This window comes from Ranitomeya imitator, chromosome 2 (assembly GCF_032444005.1).
Source record: "Ranitomeya imitator isolate aRanImi1 chromosome 2, aRanImi1.pri, whole genome shotgun sequence".
In the NCBI taxonomy this organism is placed as follows: Eukaryota; Metazoa; Chordata; class Amphibia; order Anura; family Dendrobatidae; genus Ranitomeya; species Ranitomeya imitator.
In genome coordinates, this window is record NC_091283.1 from 539,623,369 (window position 1) to 539,649,670 (window position 26,302).

At 43.3% G+C, this 26,302-nt stretch overlaps 1 protein-coding gene across 1 annotated transcript in view; it reads right to left on the reverse strand.

The window, feature by feature from the left end:
• The window catches only part of VPS25 (vacuolar protein sorting 25 homolog), a 39,019-nt gene extending 20,980 nt beyond the window's left edge, over nt 1-18,039 (reverse strand). Inside the window, exons 1-4 of the mRNA XM_069751906.1 lie at nt 17,909-18,039; nt 15,506-15,651; nt 11,247-11,300; nt 8,422-8,510 (exon numbers count right to left, since the gene is read on the reverse strand). Of these exons, the coding sequence (XP_069608007.1) occupies nt 8,422-8,510; nt 11,247-11,300; nt 15,506-15,651; nt 17,909-17,955 (336 nt within the window). The 5' untranslated portion in view covers nt 17,956-18,039. The remainder of the gene's footprint in view (nt 1-8,421; nt 8,511-11,246; nt 11,301-15,505; nt 15,652-17,908) is intronic.
• Between the last annotated feature and the right edge of the window lie 8,263 nt (nt 18,040-26,302).

The following is a 26,302-nucleotide window of genomic DNA, read 5'->3' on the forward strand; positions in this document are numbered from 1 at the left end:
TAAGACTGTTTTTTCGTGACAGATCGTACTTCGGGTTAGTGGTAAAACTTCTTCGATATAACTGCGTTTATTAATGAATAAAACACGTGGCAAAAATTTTAAATTTTTGTGCCTTTAACCCCTTCATGACCTTTGGATTTTTTGTTTTTTCGTGTTCGTTTTTCACTCCCCTCCTTCCCAGAGCCATAACTTTTTAATTTTTCCGTCAATTTGGCCATGTGAGGGCTTTTTTTTTTGCGGGACGAGTTGTACTTTTGAACGACATCATTGGTTTTAGCATGTTGTGTACTAGAAAACGGGAAAAAAATTCCAAGTGCGGTGAAATTGCAAAAAACGTGCAATCCCACACTTGTTTTTTGTTTGGCTATTTTGCTAGGTTTACTAAATGCTAAAACTGACCTGCCATTATGATTCTCCAGGTCAGTACGAGTACATAGACACCTAACATGACTAGGTTATTTTTTATCTAACTGGTGAAAAAAAAATTCCAAACTTTGCTAAAAAAAAAAAATTGCGCCATTTTCCGACACTCGTAGCATCTCCATTTTTCGTGATCTGGGGTCGGTTGAGGGCTTATTGTTTGCGTGCCGAGATGACGTTTTTAATGATAGCATTTTGGTGCAGATACATTCTTTTGATCGCCCGTTATTGCATTTTAATGCAATGTCGCGGCGACCTAAAAAACGTAATTCTGGCGTTTCGAATTTTTTTCTCGCTACACCGTTTAGCGATCAGGTTAATGCTTTTTTTTAATTGATAGATCGGGCGATACCAAATACAGTTAGGTCCATATATATTTGGACAGAGACAACATTTTTCTAATTTCTAATTCTAATGAATTTTAAACAAAACAATTCAGATGCAGTTGAAGTTCAGACTTTCAGCTTTCATTTGACGGTATCCACATTAAAATTGGATGAAGGGTTTAGGAGATTCAGCTCCTCAACATGTGCTACCCTGTTTTTAAAGGGACCAAAAGTAATTGGACAGATTCAATAATTTTAAATAAAATGTTCATTTCTAGTACTTGGTTGAAAACCCTTTGTGGGCAATGACTGCCTGAAGTCTTGGACTCATGGACATCACCAGACGCTGTGTTTCCTCCTTTTTGATGCTCTGCCAGGCCTTCACTGCAGTGGTTTTCAGTTGCTGTTTGTTTGTGGGCCTTTCTGGCTGAAGTTTAGTCTTTAACAAGTGAAATGCATGCTCAATTGGGTTGAGATCAGGTGACTGACTTGGCCATTCAAGAATATTGCACTTCTTTGCTTTAATAAACTCCTGGGTTGCTTTGGCTTTATGTTTTGGGTCATTGTCCATCTGTAGTATGAAACGACGACCAATCAGTTTGGCTGCATTTGGCTGGATCTGAGCACAGTATGGCGGCTCTGAATACCTCAGAATTCATTTGGCTGCTTCTGTCCTGTGTCACATCATCAATAAACACTAGTGACCCAGTGCCACTGGCAGCCATGCATGCCCAAGCCATCACACTGCCTCCGCCATGTTTTACAGATGATGTGGTATGCTTTGGATCATGAGCTGTACCACGCCTTCGCCATACTTTTCTCTTTCCATCATTCTGGTAGAGGTTGATCTCGGTTTCATCTGTCCAAAGAATGTTCTTCCAGAACTGTGCTGGCTTTTTTAGATGTTTTTTAGCAAAGTCCAGTCTGGCCTTCTTATTCTTGATGCTTATGAGTGGTTTGCACCATGCAGTGAACCCTCTGTATTTACTTTCATGCAGTCTTCTCTTTATGGTAGATTTGGATATTGATACGCCGACCTCCTGGAGAGTGTTGTTCACTTGGTTGGCGGTTGTGAAGGGGTTTCTCTTCACCATGGAGATTATTCTGCGATCATCCACCACTGTTGTCTTCCGTGGGCGCCCAGGTCTTTTTGCATTGATGAGTTCACCAGTGCTTTCTTTCTCAGGATGAACCAAACTGTAGGTTTTGCCACTCCTAATATTGTAGCAATTTCTCGGATGGGTTTTTTCTGTTTTCGCAGCTTAAGGATGGCTTGTTTCACCTGCATGGAGAGCTCCTTTGACAGCATGTTTACTTCACAGCAAAACCTTCCAAATGCAAGCACCACACCTCAAATCACCTCCAGGCCTTTTATCTGCTTAATTGAGAATGACATAATGAAGGGATTGCCCACACCTGTCCATGAAATAGCCTTGGAGTCAATTGTCCAATTACTTTTGGTCCCTTTAAAAACAGGGTGGCACATGTTAAGGAGCTGAAACTCCTAAACCCTTCATCCAATTTTAATGTGGATACCCTCAAATGAAAGCTGAAAGTCTGAACTTCAACTGCATCTGAATTGTTTTGTTTAAAATTCATTGTGGTAATGTCTATAACCAAAATTAGAAAAATGTTGTCTCTGTCCAAATATATATGGACCTAACTGTATGTGTAGGTTTGATTTTTTTTTAATTGATTTATTTTGATTGGGGCGAAAGGGGGGCGATTTAAACTTTTATATTTTTTTCAAACTTTTTTTTTTTTTTTTTTTTACTTTTGCCATGCTTCAATAGCCTCCATGGGAGGCTAGAAGCAGGCACAGCACAATCGCCTCTGCTACATAGCAGCGATCTGCTGATCGCTGCTATGTAGCAGAAATGGAGGTGTGCTGTGAGCACCGACCACAGGGTGGCGCTCACAGCCACCGGTGATCAGTAACCATAGAGGTCTCTAGGACCTCTATGGTTACCATCCTGACGCATCTCCGACCCCCGATCATGTGACGGGGGTCGGCGATGACGTCATTTCCGCCCGCCCGGCCAGAAGCGGTAGTTAAATGCCGCTGTCTGAATTTGACAGCAGCATTTAACTAGTTAATAGGTGCGGGCAGATCGAGATTCTGCCCGCGCCTATTACGGGCACATGTCAGCTGATCAAAACAGCCAACATGTCCCGGCTTTGATGCAGGCTCACCGCGGAGCCCTGCATCAAAGCAGGGGATCTGACCTCGGACGTACTATCCCGTCCGAGGTCAGAAAGGGGTTAATCAGTCATATCTCACAAAATAGTTAATGAATAACATTTACCACATGTCTACTTTACATCAGCACAATTTTGGAAACAACTTTTTTTTATTTTTTTTTTAGTTAGGACGTTATATGGGTTAGGCCGGGATCACACACAGCGAGATACGGCAGAGTCTCGCAGGTTAATACCAAGCTCTGGCACCAGCACTCCGGCGGAGCGTGTGGCTGCATAGCAATACATGGAGCCGCACACTTCGCTCTGGAGTGTCGGCGCCAGAGCTTGTTTTTAACCTGGGAGACTCGGCCGTATATTGCTGTAGTGTGACTCCGGCCTTAAAAGTTGACCAGCGATTTCTCATCTTTCCAACTAAATTTACAAAATCTTTTTTTTTTTTTAGTTTGGAGTTTGGGGGGGAAATCAAAATGATAGAAAATACCCAAAATTGACACCATTGTAATGCCTTGAGATTTTCCGAAGCTTGGGGGCGCTATACTCTTATTTCTCAGCGAAGTTAAAAAGCGGCGCTGAGGAATAAGTGCCCTTAACTGCTGCCGTTAAAAGGCGTATTGGCGGTCGTTAACCCCTTTACCCCCAAGGGTGGTTTGCACGTTAATCACGGGGCCAATTTTTAAAATTTTGACCACAGTCCCTTCATGAGGTTATAACTCTGGAACGCTTCAACGGATCCCAGTGATTTTGACATTGTTTTCTCGTGACATATTGTACTTCATGATAGTGGTAAAATTTCTTTGATATTACCTGCATTTATTTGTGAAAAAAAAAATGGAATTTCGCAATTTTCCAACTTTTAATTTTTATGCCCTTAAATCACAGAGATATGTCACATAAAATACTTAATAAGTACCATTTCTCACATGTCTACTTTACATCAGCACAATTTTGGAACCAAATTTTTATTTTCTAAGAGAGTTATAAGGGTTAAAAGTTGACCAGCAATTTCTCATTTTTACAACACCATTTTTTTTTTTAAGGGACCACACCACATTGGAAGTCACTTTGAGGGGTCCATATGATAGAAAATACCCGTGTGACACCATTCTAAAAATTGCACCCCTCAAGGTGCTCAAAACCACATTCAATAAGTTTATTAACCCTTCAGGTGTTTCACAGGAATTTTTGGAATGTTTTTTTTTTTTTTTTTTTTAAACAACAACTGAACATTTAACTTTTTTTTTTTTTTTTATTTCCCCACAAAAAAAATTAATTTAGCTCCAATTTGATTTATTTTACCAATAGTAACAGCAAAAATTGGACCCCAAAAGTTGTTGTACAATTTGTCCTGAGTACGCCGATACCCCATATGTGGGGGTAAACCATTGTTTGGGCGCATGGCAGAGCTCGGAAGGGAAGGAGCGCCATTTGACTTTTCAATGCAAAATTGACTGGAATTGAGATGGGACGCCATGTTGCGTTTGGAGAGCCCCTGATGTGCCTAAACATTGAAACCCCCACAAGTGACAACATTTTGAAAAGCAGACCCCCTAAGGAACTTATCTAAATGTGTGGTGAGCACTTTGACCCACCAAGTGCTTCACAGAAGTTTATAGAGTAGAGCCGTGAAAATAAAAAAAATCTTTTTTTCCACAAAAATTATTTTTTCGCCCCCAGTTTTCTATTTTCCCAAGGGTAACAGGAGAAATTGGACCCCAAAAGTTGTTGTCCAATTTGTCCTGAATACGCTGATACCCCATATGTTGGGGTAAACCCCTTCCAAGCTCTCCCGTGTGCCCAAACAGGGAAGGAGCACTGTTTTACTTTTTCAACGCAGAATTGGCTGGTATTGAGATCGGACGCCATGTCACGTTTGGAGAGCCCCTGATGTGCCTGAACAGTGGAAACCCCCCCAATTATAGCTGAAACCCTAATCCAAACACACCCCTAACCCTAAACCCAACCGTAAATGTAATCAAAATCCTAACTTTAGCCCCAACCCTAACGGGAAAATGGAAATAAATACATTTTTTAAAATGTATTTTGCCATAACTAAGGGGGTTAAGAAGGGGGGTTTGATTTACTTTCAGGGTATGTGCACACGTCCGGATTTTTTCCTGACAAAATCCGGAGAATTCTGCCAGAAATCTGCGTGCTTTTTTCGCGCGGATTTCTCGCGGAATTTGTGCGTTTTTGACGCGTTTTTTGCGGAATGTCCATTTTGATAGGAAATCCGCAAAAAAGATAGAGCATGTCCGGATTTTTTTTTTGCGGAAAAAAACGCTAACATATGCACAAAAAATGCGGAATGCATTCTAAATGATAGGATGCATAATGTTACCATTTTTTTAGCGGATTTATAGCGTTTTTATGGCGAAATTCCGCAAAAAAAACCGCTAAAAATCCTGACGTGTGCACATACCCTTATAGCGGGTTTTTTAACTGATTTTTATGATTGGCAGCTGTCACACACTAAAAGACGCTTTTTATTGCAAAAAATAGTTTTTGAGTCTCCACATTTTGAGAGCTATAATTTTTCCATATTTGAGTCCACAGAGTCATGTGAGATCTTGTTTTTTGCGGGACGAGTTGACGTTTTTATTGGTACTATTTTGGGGCATGTGACATTTTTTGATCGCTTTTTATTCCGATTTTTGTGAGGTAGAATTAACAAAAACCAGCAATTCATGAATTTCTTTTGGGGGAGGCGTTTATACCGTTCCGTGTTTGGTGAAATTGATGAAGCCGTTTTATTCTTTGGGTCAGTACGATTACAGCGATACCCAATTTATATTTTATGTTTGGCACTTTTATACAATAAAAACTATTTTATATAAAAAAATAATTATTTTTGCATTGCTTTATTCTGAGGACTATAAATATTTTATTTTTTCGCTGATGATGCTGTATGGTGGCTCGTTTTTTCCAGCGGTACCATGGTTATTTATATCCGTCTTTTTGATCACGTGTTATGCCACTCTTTGTTTGGCGGTATGATAATAAAGCATAGTTTTTGCCGTTTTTTTTTTTTTTTTACGGTGTTTACTGAAGGGGTTAACTAGTGGGACAGTTTTATAGGTCGGGGTGTTACGGACGCAGCGATACTAAATATGTGTACTTTTATTGTTTTTTCTTTTATTTAGATTAAGAAATGTATTTATTGGAACATTTTTTTTTTTTTTACACATGTAAAGGTTTGTGTTTTTTTTTTTAAACTTTTTTACATTGCCCCAGGGGGGAGGACATCACTATATATATGATCAGATCGCTGATCTGACACTTTGCAGTGCACTGTGTCAGATCAGCGATCTGACAGGCACTGCAGGTAGGCTTCCCAGTGCCTGCTCCGAGCAGGCGCTTGAAAGCCACCTCCCTGCAGGACCCAGAAGGCCCCCCCGCGGCCATTTAGATCCGGGCCTGCAGGGAGGAGGAGGTAGGAGACCCTCGGAGCATAGCAATCATATTGCGTTGCTCCGAGGGTCTCAGGGAAGCACGCAGGGAGCCTCATCCCTGCGCGATGCTTCCCTGTGCTGCCGGAACGCTCCAATAGTCAGCTGACACCCGGCCGCACTCCCGTGGGCGCAGCTAATCGCGCTGGACGTACTATTCCGTCCATGAGAAGTAGGGCCCACCCCACATGGACGGAATAGTACGTCCAATGGTAGAAAGGGGTTAAAGGGTTAAGTGGTGAAAAAAAAATAGATAATGTCTTTTTTTTTGCGCCCTGAGGCGACGATTTTATTAATGCCATTTTGGGGTCGATACAATGTTTTGATCGCCTCTTAATATGCAATATTGCAAAATATATGTAAGAAACCTTTACTAATCTGATTAATTTACTTAAAGGTACCTTCACACATAACGATATTGTTAACGATATCGTTGCTATTTGTGACGTAGCAACGATATCGTTAATGAAATCGTTATGTGTGACAGCGACCAACGATCAGGCCCCTGCTGGGAGATCGTTGGTCGCTGAATAAAGTCCAGAACTTTATTTCGTCGCTGGACTCCCTGCTGACATCGCTGGATCGGCGTGTGTGACACTGATCCAGCGATGTCTTCACTGGTAACCAGGGTAAACATCGGGTAACTAAGCGCAGGGCCGCGCTTAGTAACCCGATGTTTACCCTGGTTACCATGCTAAAAGTAAAAAAAAAACAAACACTAGATACTTACCTACCGCTGTCTGTCCTCCAGCGCTGTGCTCTGCTCTCCTCCTGTACTGTCTGTGAGCCGGAAAGCAGAGCGGTGACGTCACCGCTCTGCTTTCCGGCTCCCAGACAGTACAGGAGGAGAGCAGAGAAGCAGAGCGCAGCGCTGGAGGACAGACAGCTGAAGGTAAGTATGTAGTGTGTTTTTTTTTTTACTTTTAGCATGGTAACCAGGGTAAACATCGGGTTACTAAGCGCGGCCCTGCGCTTAGTAACCCGATGTTTACCCTGGTTACCGGCATCGTTGGTCGCTGGAGAGCTGTCTGTGTGACAGCTCTCCAGCGTCCAAACAGCGACGCTGCAGCGATCCGGATCGTTGTCGGTATCGCTGCAGCGTCGCTAAGTGTGAAGGGGCCTTAAGATTTTGATAGATGGGATATTTCTGAATGCAGCGATACAAAATGTGTTTTTTTTTCAAATGGGGCAAATGAAGGGGGAGTGAACTGGACATGTTTTTTTTTAATTTTTTTCATATTTTTAAGAAATATTTTTATCACTTTCTACTGTATGTAATAATCCCCTTAGGAGACTTTAGGCTGTGACCATCTGTGAATCATCTGTGCTACACATAGCAGTACATTAGCAATGCTTTGTATAGCAGAAAATGACGATCTCCAATGACAGTAGTACTCCTATTAGTATTGTAATGACAGGCACGGGGTTTATTTGCAGACCCCCGGCTGTCATGACAACCCATCGACACGGCTCGATCACAAGACAGGGATGTCATCATTACCTCTGTAACATGGACATAAAAATAATGAATTACACCGAAGACAGACATCAGTTTTGTTATAGAAAGCCTCAGGATATATATATGGAGTCCTTCCCCTTTATCAATATTCTACAGTATATTACAAAAGTGAGTACCCCCCTCAATGTTTAGTAAATATTTTTATATCTTTTCATAAGACAACACTGAAGATATGACCCTTTGATACAATGTACAGTAGTCAGTGTACAGCTTGTATAACAGTTTAAATATGCTATGCCCTTTAAATAACACAGCCATTAATGTCTAAACTGCTGGCAAAAATGTGAGTACACCCCTAAGTGGAAATGGTCAAATTGTGCTCAATTAGCTATTTTCCCTTCCCGATGTCAAGTGACTCATTACTGTTACAAGGTCTCAGGGGTGAATGGGGAACAGGTGTGTAAAATTTGGTGTTATCGCTCTAATACTGGTCACTGGAAGTTCATCATGGCATCTCATGGCAAAGAACTGAGGATCTGAAATAAAGAACTGCGCTGTATCTACTTACCCACTGGTAGATTACTTTTCCCCACTCATCTGGCCTTCTCCACATTATTAGGAATCTGGTTTTGTTTTTATCCAACCATTCTAAGTTACCTACAATGTATTAATTACAATAAGTCCGCAGAGCATATAAACTGCATGACAGCAGAATAAACATTATGTCCTTTAGGGGGATAGTGATAGAAGCATTGAGTGACATCAGCGTCGCCCCCAGATGACAATTTGCTTGAGGGTGGTGCTAGAAGCTGTGGGGCAGAACTGGTGTCACTCACTGCTTCTATCTCCAGCCCCTGATATCTTGTTTCACAGTTAAAAGATGAAGTGGAGAAAGCAATGAGTGCAGAGTGCAGATGCTGTGTTCACTTCTCCCGCAGCATCTATCACCAGGGATCAACAACATTTTCAGAGTGCGAAGATGCAAGAAACTGTAGTAAATAACCACCATGACATCCCGTTCCAGGTGGGGCGATAAAAGCTGCTGGGAAGCGAGTGCAGCCCCAGCCTCCTGTGAAGTCCTGGTTGAGACTGCTCTCAAACGAAACGGCACAGGAAGTGCATTAAAAACGAAACAAAAAAAAAAAAACAAAAGACATTTAGGAATTAGCTGTATAGGGAGAAGTTAATACTAAAATGGTTAGGGTGTAAAGATAGAATGAATGTGTTAGGTGCCAGAGCACCCCTAACCTGTAATATTACACCCCAATAATAAATCAAATTCTACCTCAATTAGGGTATGTGTCCACGTTCAGGATTGCATCAGGATTTTACGCAGGTAAAATCTGCACCTAAGGTCACTGGCAGGTCACCTGCGTTGTCCTTGCGTGTTTCAGCATTGTAAGGACATGCTGCGTTCTGAAAATACGCGCTGCATGTCCGTTTCCACGGGTCTGAAATCCCCTCCACTATGCTGTAACATCTGGACGCTGCGTGTTTGACGCTGCGGCTCTACGCAGCGTTTCCTGAACGTGGAAACATACCCTTAAAGAGACAACATTAATAAGATTAAGGTCCCATGATGAGTTTTTGATACTGTGTAAAAAAAACAAAAAACGCAGTGTCTTACAGTTTCAGCAAAGTGGAAGGGATTTATAGGAATCTCAGGCTCACTGGGCTTTTTTGCGCAGTATAAACTGACCTGCAGTGCGGGTTTGAAATTGCGACTGTGTGTCAATTTCTCTTGCCAGTACAGTTAATTTTATGTGCAGATCTTTCACATAGACTTGCACTAGATGCAGAAAAAAATAAATATGCGTTCTTAATATATTTCTGCTGAGAAAACTCGCTGAAACATATGAAATCCCCACATGGCTGAATCAAAGTTTTTATCAAAGCCAAATACCAGGATATGTAAATAAAGCAGTTTAATATAAAACCTAACACACCAAAAGAGACAAAAAGAGTTATGAAAAAAAAAAAACTCATGGAAGAAAAACGCACTCAAAAATGCAGCGAAAAACGCAATTAACCTGACTTCGCCAACAGGTGTAGACATGCTGCAGAAAATCTGCAACATCAAAAAACTCAGACACTCTTTGTGGTAACGTAGCCGAAGAGTTTTAGGATTTCTGATTGAGCTTTACACGTACAACTAGATAAGCCAGATAAATATTATATAATCAGGCTCTACGAATGTCCCATTGGTGATGATAGGATCAGAAAAGCCAGACATCAGCTGATATCTGAAGCCACTTTCTGGGAGGGTGGAGAATCACAGATGACACAGCTAGGAGCAATGTGCTACTACATCTATGAAAGTCCTCATTCAGACGTTGCCTCTTTTTTCATTTATACGAAAAAAAAATGATTTTCAGCAGCTTTTCTTCGTATGTATGGGGGGGGGGGGGGGAGAGAGAAGAAAAAAAAAAAATTATATATATATATATATATATATATATATATATATATATATATATGTGTATGTATGTATGTATGTATGTATGTATGTATGTATGTATGTATGTATGTATGTATATATACACACACACACACACACACACCTTCTCCTAGTCAGTGGAAAAATGGAAAGCAATCTGAAGGCATCTGAGTGCTGTTTGATTTTTTTTTTTTTCCCCTAGACCCATAGACTTGCAATGCTGTATTTGACATGTCTCCGTGATTTTTCATAGACCACATGTTCCACATAAAATCATGGACATATGAACAGCCCTACAGGCTATTAGGGTATGTTTCCACGTTTTTGATGCTGCGTTGAGCCGCAGCGTCAAAAACGCAGCGTACAGATGTTACAGCATAGTGGAGGGGATTTAATGAAATTCTGTCTCCACTATGCAGGAAAAACGCATGCGGCATAGCCGCGAAAACGCACATGCGGCGCATATTTTCAGAACGCAGCATGTTGTTACAATGAGCAAAACACGCAAGGACAGCGCAGGTGACCTGCCAGTGACCTCAGGTGCAGATTTGGTCAGGATTTTACCTGCATAAAATCCTGACCAAATCCTGAAGCAATCCTGAACGTGGACACATACCCTAATAGTTAATAGTGCTGCTATCCGTTAAAAAACATGAATAACACTTGCACAAGAAAAACGGACATCTGAAGGAGACCCAAAACGCAGCAGGATAACCAGCTACAGGATAAGTGGCACAGACTCTACAGGAGCAAACTGGAAGGACATTTTTTTCCATGAACACCATTTAGCAAGTTGCCTAATTTTGCATTTAGTAACAAAATATGCAATAGTCTTAGTCTTCTTTAAAAAGAAGAAAAGTTTATCCTAAAAGAAATACAATGTGCAGAGAAATATGGAGCATCTCCTTGTCGTAATTGATTTTTTTCTTTATCATAAAAAGTACAATATACCACACCTTTTTTCCTGAGTTCCTCTAAGACAACCTGCACCGACTCCAAGGACAGCTTTCCTGGACAATGTCAAGGGCAAATAAGTGCTTTATTTTAGATTCAATTTAGCTGGTGTTAGAAGACATACACACATTATATCTATAATATAACGCTGGGAGCGTCATTCTGTCCGAAGCCTTTATAGACTGCGCATGCGCGACGCTCCTAACGTTACATTATAGAGTGTCAAGGAAAAAAAATTAAAAATGGCGCCGGAAGGCGCGGACTCCCGGGAGCAGGGGGTCGGGAGCAGGGGGACACCGTGCACATATTTGTGCCCTGATTATGCTGTGGCACTTCATGCCACAGCAATTTGTTACTTACTCCATTCCTTTCCGCCCATTTTCTTCGTCCTCCTACTGCCGGAATCGGCGCCTGCGCAGTCCGCGCTTTCCGGCGCCATTTTCTTGAAGACACACTGCAGGTGTGTCTTCAAGAAATTGGCGCCGGAAAGCGCAGACGCCGATTCCGGCAGCAGGAGGACGAAGAAAATGGGCGGAAAGGAATCAGGTGGCGCAAGTAACAAATTGCTGTGGCATGAGGCTGTGGCACTTCATGCCACAGCTATTTGTTACTTACGCCACCTGATACGGGGCATATATTATGGAGCATCTTATGGAGCAGCGTATGGGGCATATGGATGGGAGCAGCAAATTAAAGAACGGTGGCGCAGGATGGGAGCAGCACATGACAGAACGGGGGCGCAGGATGGGAGCAGCACATGACAGAATAGGGCAGCACATGACAGAACGGGGGCGCAGGATGGGAGCAGCACATGACAGAACGGGTGCGCAGGATGGGAGCAGCACATGACAGAACGGGGGCGCAGGATGGGAGCAGCACATGACAGAACGGGGGCGCAGGATGGGCGCAGCACATGACAGAACGGGGCGCAGGATGGGCGCAGCACATGACAGAACGGGGCGCAGGATGGGCGCAGCACATGACAGAACGGGGGCGCAGGATGGGCGCAGCACATGACAGGATGGGGGCGCAGGATGGGCGCAGCACATGACAGGATGGGGGCGCAGGATGGGAGCAGCACATGACAGGATGGGGGCGCAGGATGGAGCAGCACATACCAGGATGGAGACCATATACCAATATAAATGCTCGCCACCCGGGCGTAGAACGGGTTCAATAGCTAGTTATATCTATAACGGTGGGAGCGTCACTCTGTCCGAAGCCTTTATAGACTGCGCAAGCGTGACGCACCGAACTTACTTATCCCCCCAATATACCGGCCATGGGCGCTCCACACACCCGTGTATCCCCCATAATATAGCGGCCATGGGGACTCCGTGCTCTGCAGCACCGGTCAGGGTAGATGTAGAGCCAAGCGGAGCTCCAGGACCTTTGATGATGTCACCAGCATGTGACCAGTGATGCGAGTGGGCGGAGTCAGCCCTCGCTGTGCTGGCTGCAGGGGTGCTGTATCCATTATAGCCAGCGCCGCACTCAGGCAGTAAGTACAGCCACACTCACGCAGTACAGCCACACACAGCCGCACTCAGGCAGCACAGCCGCACAGAGAAAGATGGGAGCAACATATGGCAGAATGGAAACAGGAACAGGCAGAATGGGTGCAGCACATTACAACAGAATGGGGGCACAGAATGGGAGCACCACATGACAGGATGGGAACAGGATGGGAGCAGCACATGACAGGATGGGAGCAGGATGGGAGCAGCACATGACAGGATGGGAGCAGGATGGGAGCAGCACATGACAGGATGGGAGCAGCACATGACAGGATGGGGATGCAGGTTGGGACAGCACATGACAAGATGGGGGAGCAAGATGGGAGCAGCACATACCAGGATGGAGACCATATACCAATATAAATGCTCGCCACCCGGGCGTAGGACGGGTTCAATAGCTCAGAGGTCCCCAACCGCCGGTCCGCGGACCAGGACCGGGCCGTTGAGGTTTTTCAGCCGGTCCGCGGCGCCGCTGACAGCTAGCTTCGCGGCCCTGCGCCTGGTCAGAGCACGCCCTGTGACAGCTCGCAGCTCCCGGCAGAGAACATTATGCAGGACGGGGCGGGGCGTCAGGCGGGTCTTAGTGACGCAGCCCTCCTGCGCAGCATGGTGTGTTCCTGATGGGGTGGGGCGGCAGGCTCTCCTCACTGACACGCCCAGTGGCGTATCTAGGGGGGGGGCAGCCGGGGCATTTGCCCCGGGCGCAGCCGGCAGGGAGGGGCGCAGTCGGGCCGCCTCATTCGGCGGTCCGCAGTGTCTCCCCCGGCGGCTGCATTCTGCCGCCCCCGGTCAGGGAGTCAGCTGTTCTCTGTGCCGACTGTCAAGCTGACAGCCGGCACAGAGAAGCTGCAGAGCGCCGGCTCCCAACGTGTGCAGAGGTGGAGGGGAGCCCCTGCAGGGTGGCTGCGACGGGCAGGGAGAAATCCCCGCAGCTCTGCTGCCCAGCGATCTGTCTTCCTGCTTCCTCTCACACAGACGCGCCGCTGGATGACGTCATCATTCAGCGGCCGGCTGTGTCAGAGGAAGGCAATGAGATGCTGTGGTAGAGTACAAGGAGAGGTGAGAGGGGTGTGTGAATGTGTGTGTGAGAATGTGTGTGCGAGAATGTGTGTGTGTGAGAATGTGTGTGTGTGAGAATGTGTGTGTGTGAATGTGTGTGTGTGAGAATGTGTGTGTGTGAGAATGTGTGTGTGTGTGAATGTGTGTGTGTGAATGTGTGTGAGAATGTGAATGTGTGTGTGTGAGAGTGTGTGTGTGAATGTGTGTGTGAATGTGTGTGTGTGTGAATGTGTGTGTGAATGTGTGTGTGAGAATGTGTGTGTGAGAATGTGTGTGTGTGAATGTGTGAGTGTGAATGTGTGAATCACATTCTCATTATAAATGTCATAATTACATGATAAGTATGCACTAAGCTCCACCCCTCCATAACCCCATCCCCATATGACCAGAGCCCCACTCCTGCCCCACCCACACCCCACCGGGCCATGGAAAACTGGTCTTGCTTAAAGCCGGTCCCTGGTGCAAAAAAGGTTGGGGACCTCTGCTAATATATATATTATGCAATTCCACAATGGTTTGGGGGTTTTCAATTTACCATGTTCAATATATGAAAACTGTCAATATGATTGTCCAGGTCAGTACAAGTATGCACATACCAAATGTGTCTTTTATTGTGTTATTTAAGTGGTGAAAAAAAAAAAATTCAGAAGTTTGTCCCCCCCAAAAAAATATAAAATCGCTTTTGTCACCATTTTCCCAAGATCCGTAATGTTCTCATTTTTCGGAATCTGTGGCTGTGTGAGGACTTATTTTTTTGCGGCATGAGCTTAAGTTTTTACTGATACCATCATGGGGTAGATACAATGTTTTGGTCACCTTTTATGGCAATGTTGCAGCAACCAAAAAATAAAGAAAGAAATTCTAGCGTTTTGATTTTTTTTTCTTGTTATGCTGTTTACTGATCGGATTTATTTTTTATTTTTTAATATATTGGACATTACTGAACGCAGCAATAGCAAATATATTTTTTTTTAAATGGCAAAGGGGGGATGATTTGAACTTTTCTGTTTTTAAAACTTTTTTTTTTTTGCTTTTTACTGTGTTCAATAGTCTCCTTAAGAAACCTGAAGCAGAGATCGTCCAATTGCCTGTGCTATGGGCGGGATCAAGAACATTTCCTGTCTGCGCATGTTAAATGCCATTGTCACTGATTGACAGAGGCATTTAAGGGCAACAGAGCCCTTAAGTACATACGGTATTTAGCCACAGGAGGCACTTGATGGATGATTAAATCAGTCATAAAGTATAAAGTATGGGTAAAGAAGTTGGCTCAGCGTGTGAGCCCGCATCAAAGGCGGGGACATGGCTGATGATGTAAATATACGGCATCGGTTGTGAAGGTGTTAAATATTGTTGCTTTTTGTTAGACATCTTGAAAGCTCATCATAAACTAAACCTCATTTTAAAGGTGACCTTTTACCCAAATATTTCACGTTGAACTTGACACAAGTTTTCACTGCGGAGGGGGTGTACTTTTTCCTGTATGATGCTGACCAATCATAAACAGGCAACTAACTCACATGAAAAAAAAAAAAAGAAAAAAAAAGGAGCACGTCCCCAACAATAGCTTAGAGCAGATTTCTCAGTGAGTGAGATGCATGATGAAAGACAGGCTGATCTAATGATTTGACTTCCTGCATGATTAAAAAGATATACCAGAGATACCTGTCTGTCAAAAAGGATACTTTGTATTTTCTTGTTGTTGAACAAGGGGCTCTCCTGTATTTCCATTACATTCATAGTGTATAACTTGTTATGTCGGCAGTAAGACAAAACTAGAGAACTCCAAGCAGATAGCTGCTTCTGTCGGGTATCGACATTAGGCTGTAACCTGCAAAAATTAAAGTATAGAAAAGAATTGAAAGCCATTATTGTCAAATTGAGACATATGCTGTTAAAAAGGATCTCTCATTGCTCACCTAACATTTCATTGCTTGATTGGATTATCCAGGACTTTTTTTTTTTTAAACTATAAGCCAAACACTAAACTAAACTAATTAGCAACTACTTGATTGTCCTATGTGGTGCTGACTCAGAGCAGTCACTGACTGCTCCTACTAGCGATTCAGCTGCTCCATGTCAAAAGAAACTGTTTTGGGCTGCTCTGCTGACGGCATTCTGTTTGACAGGCTACTCCCTGCAGTTAGGCAGTGGGGAGCTGGCTGTGAATCAACATGACATCAGCAGTCACACCCCATCAACAGAGCAGAGCGGAAGAGGAGCAGCTGCTCTGTTGACATATCAGCGGAAGCAGCAGAATCGCTGACAAGAGCGGTCCGTGACCTACACTGGGGAGCACAGGGATATAGTTAGCAACTACCTGCCGGTTAATTCGAAGGACCACAATAAAAAAAAAAAATGTATATAGTCCTGCATAACCCCTTTCAAATTCTGTATTCTGTTGCCTCTCTGTTAGTCCCACTGCAACTGTGTAATATAATTAACAAGGTGATGTTACCTTGTGTCTCTACAAACTGCCTAATAAAGAGTTGAAAATTTTAGAATGTATATAAATGATAAAACTGATTGAAAAGAGGAATGATAACACCTAGATGTCAATATACTCATACATTTGCAGGAAAAATAACCGAGAAGCCACAAAGCTCGGCAGAAAAAAAAAAAAAAAAAAAAAAAAAAAAAAGAGGGGACGATGCAGTATTATTTTACCGGACATATATGAGAACTGTCTAGAGAGCCGAAAGGTCCTTCTCAGAGTCAGAAAATAGGAACATGGGCAGGAAAATGTGACACATACATATTTGTACTTACCCAAGGGAAATATCCAACAATAGATGCTTAAGATCAAGCCACAGCTACAACCCTTTACAAAGGCCAAAACATTCAGGGCTAATTATAAGGGCCTTTATCTCTGGAATCGTACGAGAGATTTAAAAAAAAAAAAAAAGAAAAGAAAAAGAAAAAAAAAAGCAGAATATTGAGTGGAGTACCGGTAATAAAATAAAAACTGGGATACTTTTGACCAGTTGACAGGTCCACTTTAAAAGGAACCTGTCATATCAGATAACACTATTAGCCTACAGATCTGGGGTTACCTGCAGGATAATAGTGTTATGACAGTGCTCAGCTGCAGTATGGTAAATCCAACACCTGGGAGAAAACATAGGTGTGCCTGGAGAGACAGCCGACTCTGCGACTGACGGCCGACCCTGCATCACTGCAATTGTCGCCATATAATATCGCACAGGGATATAAGAGGTCCAGTATCCTGTGTATGTGGGTGAGAATAAGCGATTAGGATCAGTGGTGCCACGCTAAGGCCGCCTTCAGACATCAGTGCAAATCAGCTGAGATGAGACCGCCGTGCATGGACCTGCCAGCTTTATATATTGCTATGAATCTGTCACACTGGGGAGACCCGCTGGTAAATCCGTGCACTGCTGTCCGCTTTATTCGGCCGTCTGCCCCAGCCCTGAAGCTATGTGCACACATTGCGGATTTTGCTGCGGATTCGCAGCAGTTTTCATGAGTTGTACAGTACCATATAAACGTATGGAAAACAAAATCCGCAGTGTAAATGCTGCGGAAAAAAAACACGTGGAAACGCAGCAGTGTGTTCTCTGCAGCATGTCAATTCTTCCCATAATAGGAATCCGCAGGTGTAAAACCGCAGGTGGAATCCACACAAAAACCGCAGTGCGGTTTACCTGCGGATTTTGCAAAAACAGTGCGGGAAAATCCACACCATGAGCACACGGCAAGAGTCCGAGCCTCTAATTATGGTAAGGGGCGTGCCCGACCAGCTGATTACTAACTGGCACAAGCCCCTCACAGTGTAAAGCTATGGCAGAGCACCTCACACACACTGTTCCCCAGACATCTGGCCATAGGAAGTAGTAGGAACAGATTCTGTACAAGTGGAGTCTGTCCTCTGTGGCATTACACAGCTGAGGGCGCGGTGACAGGGAAACTAAGTGCACCCAGCAGTGAAGGAGTTCAGCCAGACTCCACTTCCTTGTTTCTACCGGAACTATTTAGAGAAGCACCTCTCCAGCAATGGGTGCTCTTCTCAAAGTGTTCCCCTCTTGTCATGCAGAACATTCACCCACGATAATACGAGAGTCTCTCACGTGTAGAACGGAGGAAAGTTGTACTGCCAGGGCCACTCGAAACCCATCTCTGCGGCGCCACCGGAAACCTCTTCCGGGCAGAGACAAGAAACAGCAGAGACTAGATGGTTCCTGGTTCCGACATACTTCACGCCCCGGCGCTGCGAGCTAATTGGCGGAGAGTGACTGAGGGGGCGGAGCTGCTGAGGGAAGGCGGGAAGGTCTTGTTGCCTGGTAGCAGTGCTGAGCTAGCGGCGCGGGTGTGAGGTGAGGCGGTGACCGGACGCCATGCTCGTGTTATATGTGCGTACACAGTGAGCTTCTGCAGGACAGGAAACGTCACGTGTCATTTCTAATTCTACAGGTGTGTGCAGACATTGCTGCATCTTTTGGCAAGAAAAAACCAAGCTGCAAAAACTTTTCCACCAGCACTTTCCTTGCGGTTTTCTCTGCATGTTTGATTGAAGGCAATGGTGAAAATGCAGGGAAGAAACCCACAGGTTGCAGGTTTTGTCACAAATGTGCCGAGAACCCCCCCCATCAAATCTGCCATGTGTGCACGCAGCCTAATAACCCTTCACAACCTGCCATGTGTGCACACAGCCTAGTAACCCTTCACAACCTGCCATGTGTGCACGCAGCCTAATAACCCTTCACAACCTGCCATGTGTGCACGCAGCCTAATAACCCTTCACAACCTAGCCATGTTCAGTTTTTGCTCCCTTTCATCCCAGATCCATAACTTTTTTTTTATTTTTCCATCATTATGGCCGTGTGAGGGCTTGTTTTTTGCTGGACAAGTTGTGTTTTTTTTTTTATCAACACCATTGCTTTTACCATACAGTGCACTGGAAAATGGGAACAAAACATTCAAACTGGTGAAATTGGAAAAAAGTGCAATTCCACAATTGTTTTTTATTTTGTTATTTTCCCTGTTCACTAAATGCTAAAACTGACCTGCCATTATGATTCTCCAGGTCATTACGAGTTTGCAGACACCAAACATGTATAGATTCTTTTTTTTTTTAAATTTTATTTTAAATGGAGGGTGATTTGAACTTTACATTTTTTTCTTTATATTTTCAAAAACATTTTTTCTCTACATTTTATTTGCTTCAGTAGTATACTTAGGAGATTTGAAGCTGCAATCATCTGATCTCTTGTGCCACACATAGCAAGGATTCAGCCCTGCTGTTTGTAGCAGAGATCATCCTCGTGGCCGAGGTTCATAGGAGATCCGCAATGACAAGCACAGGGTCTTCTGCAGACCTCCAGGTCGCCTGCCAATCCATCAGTACCCCGCAATCATGTGACAGGTTTGTGACACGCTTCCAGCGCGATCGTGTTTGTCAGAGATTGACAGCGGTATTTTAACATAAAACCAATATCAAAGTGAACATAACAAAATGATCACAATAAAGTATAAAAATATAATTTTATTACAGAAAATATAACAAAAAATAATACAAAAGAAAAAGAAAACAACCAGTGATACTACAGCATATAAAGGATATACCGAATGAGGAGACCAGATCCATATAAATAATAAAAAATACTAGAAAAATATATATACTAAAAAAATAATATATAACCCTCCAAAGTGCAAAAGATGGATGACAGCAGAAATGGGCAATCCATCTCAGTAAAGTGCATATGCATTCATAATAAATAGTCTAATCTAGACAAAAAGTGCATAAAATCTCTGGAGCAATACTAGTACCAGTGTAAAGATGATCTGTGACCCTCTAGGACTCCGACTCCAACGTACGTTGCACTTTTTGTCTAGATTAGACTATTTATTATGAATGCATATGCACTTTACTGAGATGGATTGCCCATTTCTGCTGTCATCCATCTTTTGCACTTTGGAGGGTTATATATTATTTTTTTAGTATATATATTTTTCTAGTATTTTTTATTGTTTATATGGATCTGGTCTCCTCATTCGGTATATCCTTTATATGCTGTAGTATCACTGGTTGTTTTCTTTTTTGTATTATTTTTTGTTATATTTTCTGTAATAAAATTATATTTTTATACTTTATTGTGATCATTTTGTTATGTTCACTATGATAATTGTTTGCTGGGCCTCTATGGCATATTGGAGGGCACTCTGGCTTTTTCTTGCTGACACACAGTCTTTTTTACTGTGTCTAACTTGCTCATGAGCACTATACTTCTATACGTTATCAGTTGCAAGGGGCATTTTGGGCGCCTGCGCACTTGGACTATATCGTACGTATAAACTTTCTTTGTGATATCTATCCTCAACTAGGGTACCAGTTCTCATGACTTGGCCAGTCAAGGCTGGCGATACTAATTTAACTCGGCCAAATGTTTGGCTGGGCTTATATGGTACACCTTTGCATTCCTTTTTGTATATACCTACCCTTAGCATTGGGATTTCGTTTGCTCAAGTACCTACATTTGCTCGTACTCCTGCTGGGGTTTACTAGTTTCCTAGCAATGGGAAGGAGTTTTCGCCTGCGCATATTCGGGATATCGTTACACTGATCACTAGCATATTGCTCAGCTTTAATAATGCTGCCTCTCTTCTTAACTCGTTGGTTTGAGTGGGCGGTATTTGGCTCGTCCTTTCCCTATGATGGGTTAATTATGCTCTGGTGTCCTGTTTCAATATGTAGGCGCCGCCCTCCCCTTCCCACCCCCCCTTTTTTGTGTACACAGCGCTACCATGACAGCTCTGTGTAAGACAGGCATTTGTAACGCCTGCGCAGTTGTATCCAAATGAGGAGGAAGTTCATTGATTATGCTCTGGCGCCCTGCTTCAATGCGCAGGCGCCGCTCCACTTGCATATGCAGGGTTACTATGGCATCTCGGTGTGAGACAGGCATTTTCCACACCTGCGCAGTTGTATCTAAACCAGGAAGTGCTTTATTGAACTCTACACACGGCGGTCCGCACACAGCTGCGACTGGGGAAAATGATCATGGAACTTGTATATAAGGTAAAACATGCATAGCGGTTGACACCCCTGACGAAGCCACCTTAGTGTGGCGACACGCGTCGGGTCTCCGCTTCACCTGCGCTTTGCTACATAGGAGCGATGCTCAAATCGCTACTATGTAGTAGAATTGCTGCATTGCTATGAGCGCCGACCACTGGTTGTCATGCCGACGCATTGCTGACCCCGATCACGTGACGGGGGTTAGCGATGCCCGCATTTCCGGCCCAATGGCCGGAAGCACTAGTTAAATGCTGCTGTCAGAGTTTGACAGCGGCTTTTAACTAGTTACATAGTTACATAGTTATTAAGGTTGAAGGAAGACTTTAAGTCCATCTAGTTCAACCCATAGCCTAACCTAACTTGCCCTAACATGTTGATCCAGAGGATGGCAAAAAAAACCCATGTGGCAAAGAGTAAGCTCCACCTTGGGGAAAAAAATTCCTTCCCGACTCCACATACGGCAATCAGACTAGTTCCCTGGATCAACGCCCTATCGAGGAATCTAATATATATACCCTGTAACATTATACTTTTCCAGAAAGGTATCCAGTCCCCTCTTAAATTTAAGTAATGAATCACTCATTACAACATCATACGGCAGAGAGTTCCATAGTCTCACTGCTCTTACAGTAAAGAATCCGCGTCTGTTATTATGCTTAAACCTTTTTTCCTCCAACCGCAGAGGATGCCCCCTTGTCCCTGTTTCATGTCTATGATTAAAAAGATCATCAGAAAGGTCTTTGTACTGTCCCCTCATATATTTATGCATTAACATAAGATCACCCCTTAGTCTTCGTTTTTCCAAACTAAATAGCCCCAAGTGTAATAACCTATCTTGGTATTGCAGACCCCCCAGTCCTCTAATAACCTTGGTCGCTCTTCTCTGCACCCGCTCCAGTTCAGCTATGTCTTTCTTATACACCGGAGACCAGAACTGTGCACAGTATTCTAAGTGTGGTCAAACTAGTGACTTGTATAGAGGTAAAATTATGTTCTCCTCATGAGCATCTATGCCTCTTTTAATGCATCCCATTATTTTATTTGCCTTTGTAGCAGCTGCCTGACACTGGCCACTGAATATCAGTTTGTCATCCACCCATACACCCAGGTCTTTTTCATTGACGGTTTTGCCCAGAGTTTTAGAATTAAGCACATAATTATACATCTTATTACTTCTACCCAAGTGCATGACCTTACATTTATCCCCATTAAAGCTCATTTGCCATTTATCAGCCCAAGCTTCTAGTTTACATAAATCATCCTGTAATATAAAATTGTCCTCGCCTGTATTGATTACCCTGCAGAGTTTAGTGTCATCTGCAAATATTGAAATTCTACTCTGAATGCCCCCTACAAGGTCATTAATAAATATGTTAAAAAGAAGAGTGCCCAATACTGACCCCTGTGGTACCCCACTGCTAACCCCTACCCAGTCCGAGTGTGTTCCATTAATAACCACCCTTTGTTTCCTATCCCTGAGCCAGCTCTCAACCCACTTACACATATTTTCCCCTATCCCCATTATTCTCATTTTATGTATCAACCCTTTGTGTGGCACCGTATCAAAAGCTTTTGAAAAGTCCATATACACTACATCTACTAGTTAATAGCTGCGGATGGATCGCGATTCCACCCGCCGCTATTGCAGGCACAATACTATACCGTCCGAAGACAGAAAGGGGTTAAGGGCTTTTTTTAACCTGGGAAATTATTTTTGAAATCTTTCATGCTCAAAAATAAAGTATACTTACTGATCCTCTCTTCCAGGGCTGCTTAATGTTACTGCCAGCCGGTCTCCTCACATACTCTTCCAGAGGGTGGTGGTCATGTGACTTTTGTAGCCAATCATTGTTTGTTATTGCTGCAGTTGTCAAATGTCCGTAGGGCCTCAACAAGATGTACAGAGCCCATTCCTACCTTCAGGGTATGTGCACACGTTGTGGATTTGGCTGCGGATCCGCAGTGGATTTGACGCGCGGATTCACAGCAGTTTTCCATGTGGTGTACAGTACCTTGTAAACCTATGGAAAACTAAATTCGCAGTGCACATGCTGCAAAATATTCCACACGGAAATGCTGCTCCTTTAAGAACAACTGTGTTTGCATGTTTAGTATTTGGTCAGTATTTTATATCAGCATTTGTAAGTCAAAACCAGGGGTGGAATATTCATAGGAAAAGTATTTGGGTTCATACTCATCTGCGAGAAAGGTCCTGGGAGTTTACAGCCAATGAACTCAGTTCAAGTCACTGATGTCATCGCGAGCACCATGGGAAAAGTTATAACTGCGCTGACGTTAGTGAGTTGAATGGAGTTCATTGGCTCTGACCTCCCAGGACCTTTCTGATGGCACCGCAAGCATGTGAACGTTCTCTCGCTCACGGTGAGTCCAGCGAGGTGAAAGGAGTTCACTGCGAGGCACTGAGCAAGCACACATAGCTTAGTGTCTCTGCTGGATGGTAGGCTGTATAGTCACAACATGCAACAATGCAGTCTGCCATCTACATGTAGCAGAGCTAGACGCATCACGGGACAAATGGATTATTATCTTCTTGGAGAGGTGAGGAATATGGTTGTTTATTAGTTCAATTCTGTTACAGGGGACACCGGCTTCAATGGACTGGATGATAACATGAGTGTGGTTTAATTTAGATTAGTTAAAGAAGTCTGTTTCATTCTTTCAATTAAAGGACTTTATTCTGGTTGAGTGTTTTTTTTTGTTTTTTTTTATGCACTATCACTATGGGGTTAGTAATGTGGGTGTCTTGTAGACCTGTGGTCTTGATGTTACCTGACAATACAAAGGAGACATCAACTCCCCCAACTATCACCCCACTTGCCACCGCACCAGGGCAAGTGGGAATAGTGATGTTAAGTGCCAGATTTGGTGCATCTTATGGGTGCGCCATTTCTTGAGCAGCTGAGACCCAAATCTCCAAGGGTGCCCAAACTTTTGCATCTGCCGATTTTCATTTTTGTAATTTTTAAAATGTAAAATATATATTTTTTGGCCTAAAATGCAAATTAAATGTGTCATCTTTTACTTTAGCCCTTTTAGAGATCATTTCATCTTCAACTTGCTTAACTGTTCACAGTAACAGTGATTTTGACCAGTGGTGCCCAAACTTTTACATGCCACTGTAACTGACTATAAGTAAATAACATAAAAGATAACAGCTCCATAATGTGAAAAAATAAATTTGGTGATGCCACCAAAATCTACTAACAGAGGATATGTCCGGCGGATGACACAAAATATACGTACAGTGGGATGATAAAGGGGAATGAAGGCCGTAATGGTAGGGAGAGGGGAATGGGACACCTCCTGGCTCCCACCTGTGCCTGTCCCTAAGCACCCCTAATGCCCTAAGCGGGTCCTTTCCCTTGTCACATGCCTAGTCCCTGACTGTCACCTCTATTAACCTTGGCTACTGCATTGGCCAGCATGGATGCTAACCTTTCCACTGTAGGTAATATAACACAGGGAAAGAGACAAACAAGGGGCTGACAGAAAGGATACAACTCAGCTCTAAATCTGCTGCTATGCTCCATGGCAGCAGAGTAATCTGCACCAGGCTTCTTTCACACTTCCGTCTTCCAAATCTGCACAGGATCCGTCAAGACGTTGAAATGACGGATCCTGTGCAGATTGTGGAAAACATGTGCTCTGGGCCCGTCTTTCTGACGGACCCGTCGAGCCTATGTGCATCTGTTGTGTATGCGTCTTCACAGCGGTTTTCCGCTGCAAGAACACATACACAACACAAACCAGGTTAAAAAAATAAAAAATCGCAGTATTGTCACCTACCGGCGTTCCCGCGTGAGATTTCGCAATGTATTACTAGGAAGTAACGCTTGCTGCCGGGAACATCGGTGACGCTGCGCAGGAATGCCGGTGGGTGAGAATATTGCGATTTTTTTTTTTTTTAAATTATTTTTAACATTATACCTTGTTACTCTTGATGCTGCATAGGCAGCGTCAATAGTAAAAAGAGAAAGCGAGAGAATTTCCCTGACGGGAAATTCTTCCACGCATGCTCTCTTTGAAAAGACGGGACCCGTCGGTGGATTCCTGCTTTTCACAGGCAGCAATGCATCCTGCGCCCATAGGGTACTATTGTAGCCAGTGACAGGCAGCGCAGGATGTGTCGCTGACCGATTTTCCGACGTGCAGAAAAAACGTTCCTCTGAACGTTTTCTCTGCCCAACGGACCGTTTTTTCATGCACGATCCAGTGAAAGACGGATGAAACGGATGGCCATCCGTCACAATCCGTCGCTAATACAAGTGAGAAAATGCAGGATCCTGCAAATTTTTTTGCAGGATCCTGCATTCTCAAAATACGACGGATTGTGACGGGAGCTGAAAGACGGAAGTGTGAAAGAGGCCTAAACAGGACTCCCAACAGCGGCAATGCGACAGTCACAGGAGAGCTCCACATACCTAGTTGGTCTGCATAGAATTAACTCTATAAGGAACGATCAGCTGATGAGTCATATGACTATTTAAAGGGAAATAAGAGTGGCTACCAAGCAACATCAGCTGAGCAGCCTAAAAGAAGCTGCCAGCAAGAGACTGACATTAACTCTTGCTGGACCAAAAGAAAAAAAAAATCTAAATTTAAATTCCAGCAGACCCAGAGCTTCCCCATATCTCTCGTGACACTGTCTGTGAATTTCCAATAACTATTCCGTATAAATGAAAGAAGGAAATTTTGTGCTTTTCTTGTACATAGTTTAATAGCATGGCAAGTCTATGCATTATATTTTTTTCCAATTCCTCCAAAAGTTCTGATTCTGTTTCTTGAATTCACTAATTATTCTAAGTTAGCAACTGACTAATTATTCTAAGTTAGCAACTGTCACTCTGCCATACTGTCAACTGAGCGTGATAGCATGTCATCTAGATGATCCCCATTGGGAAGGAAATTATTACTGGAGCTGCAGCAGAACAAACAAATCATTCCTTTACACATGGTGGCTCACATTTTCCTACCAGAAGATAATTGACTTTCAGGACTGTTTTTGTGTCAGTTTTCCTGTTTTCTAAGATCCAGGGAGTTAAATTTTTTTTTAAGTACAGTAATATTAGTAATAAGAGATTGGTAATATACCAAATCAATAGAATTACAGAATGTCAAAGCTCATCCAAAGAGCATGATGGAATAAGATGTATTTTTGCATTTTGAAAGCACATCTTGTTACATAGATTGAATCAGCAAATGCGTGGTACAAAGACTGCCCCTTCATTCATTTTCTGAGGGATGGGTAGTCATTAAGATCCAGTTTAAAGAAACACTCCTCGTCCCATCAAAGTTTTATCCTCTTAATATATTGTAGTCATCATATTATATCACTGCCTACTTGATTAAAAACTGACGAGCTGAATCCTTCTAAGTTCTATGTAGAAACAGGAGGTCAATTTTTTTTCCTGCATGACTCATGAGT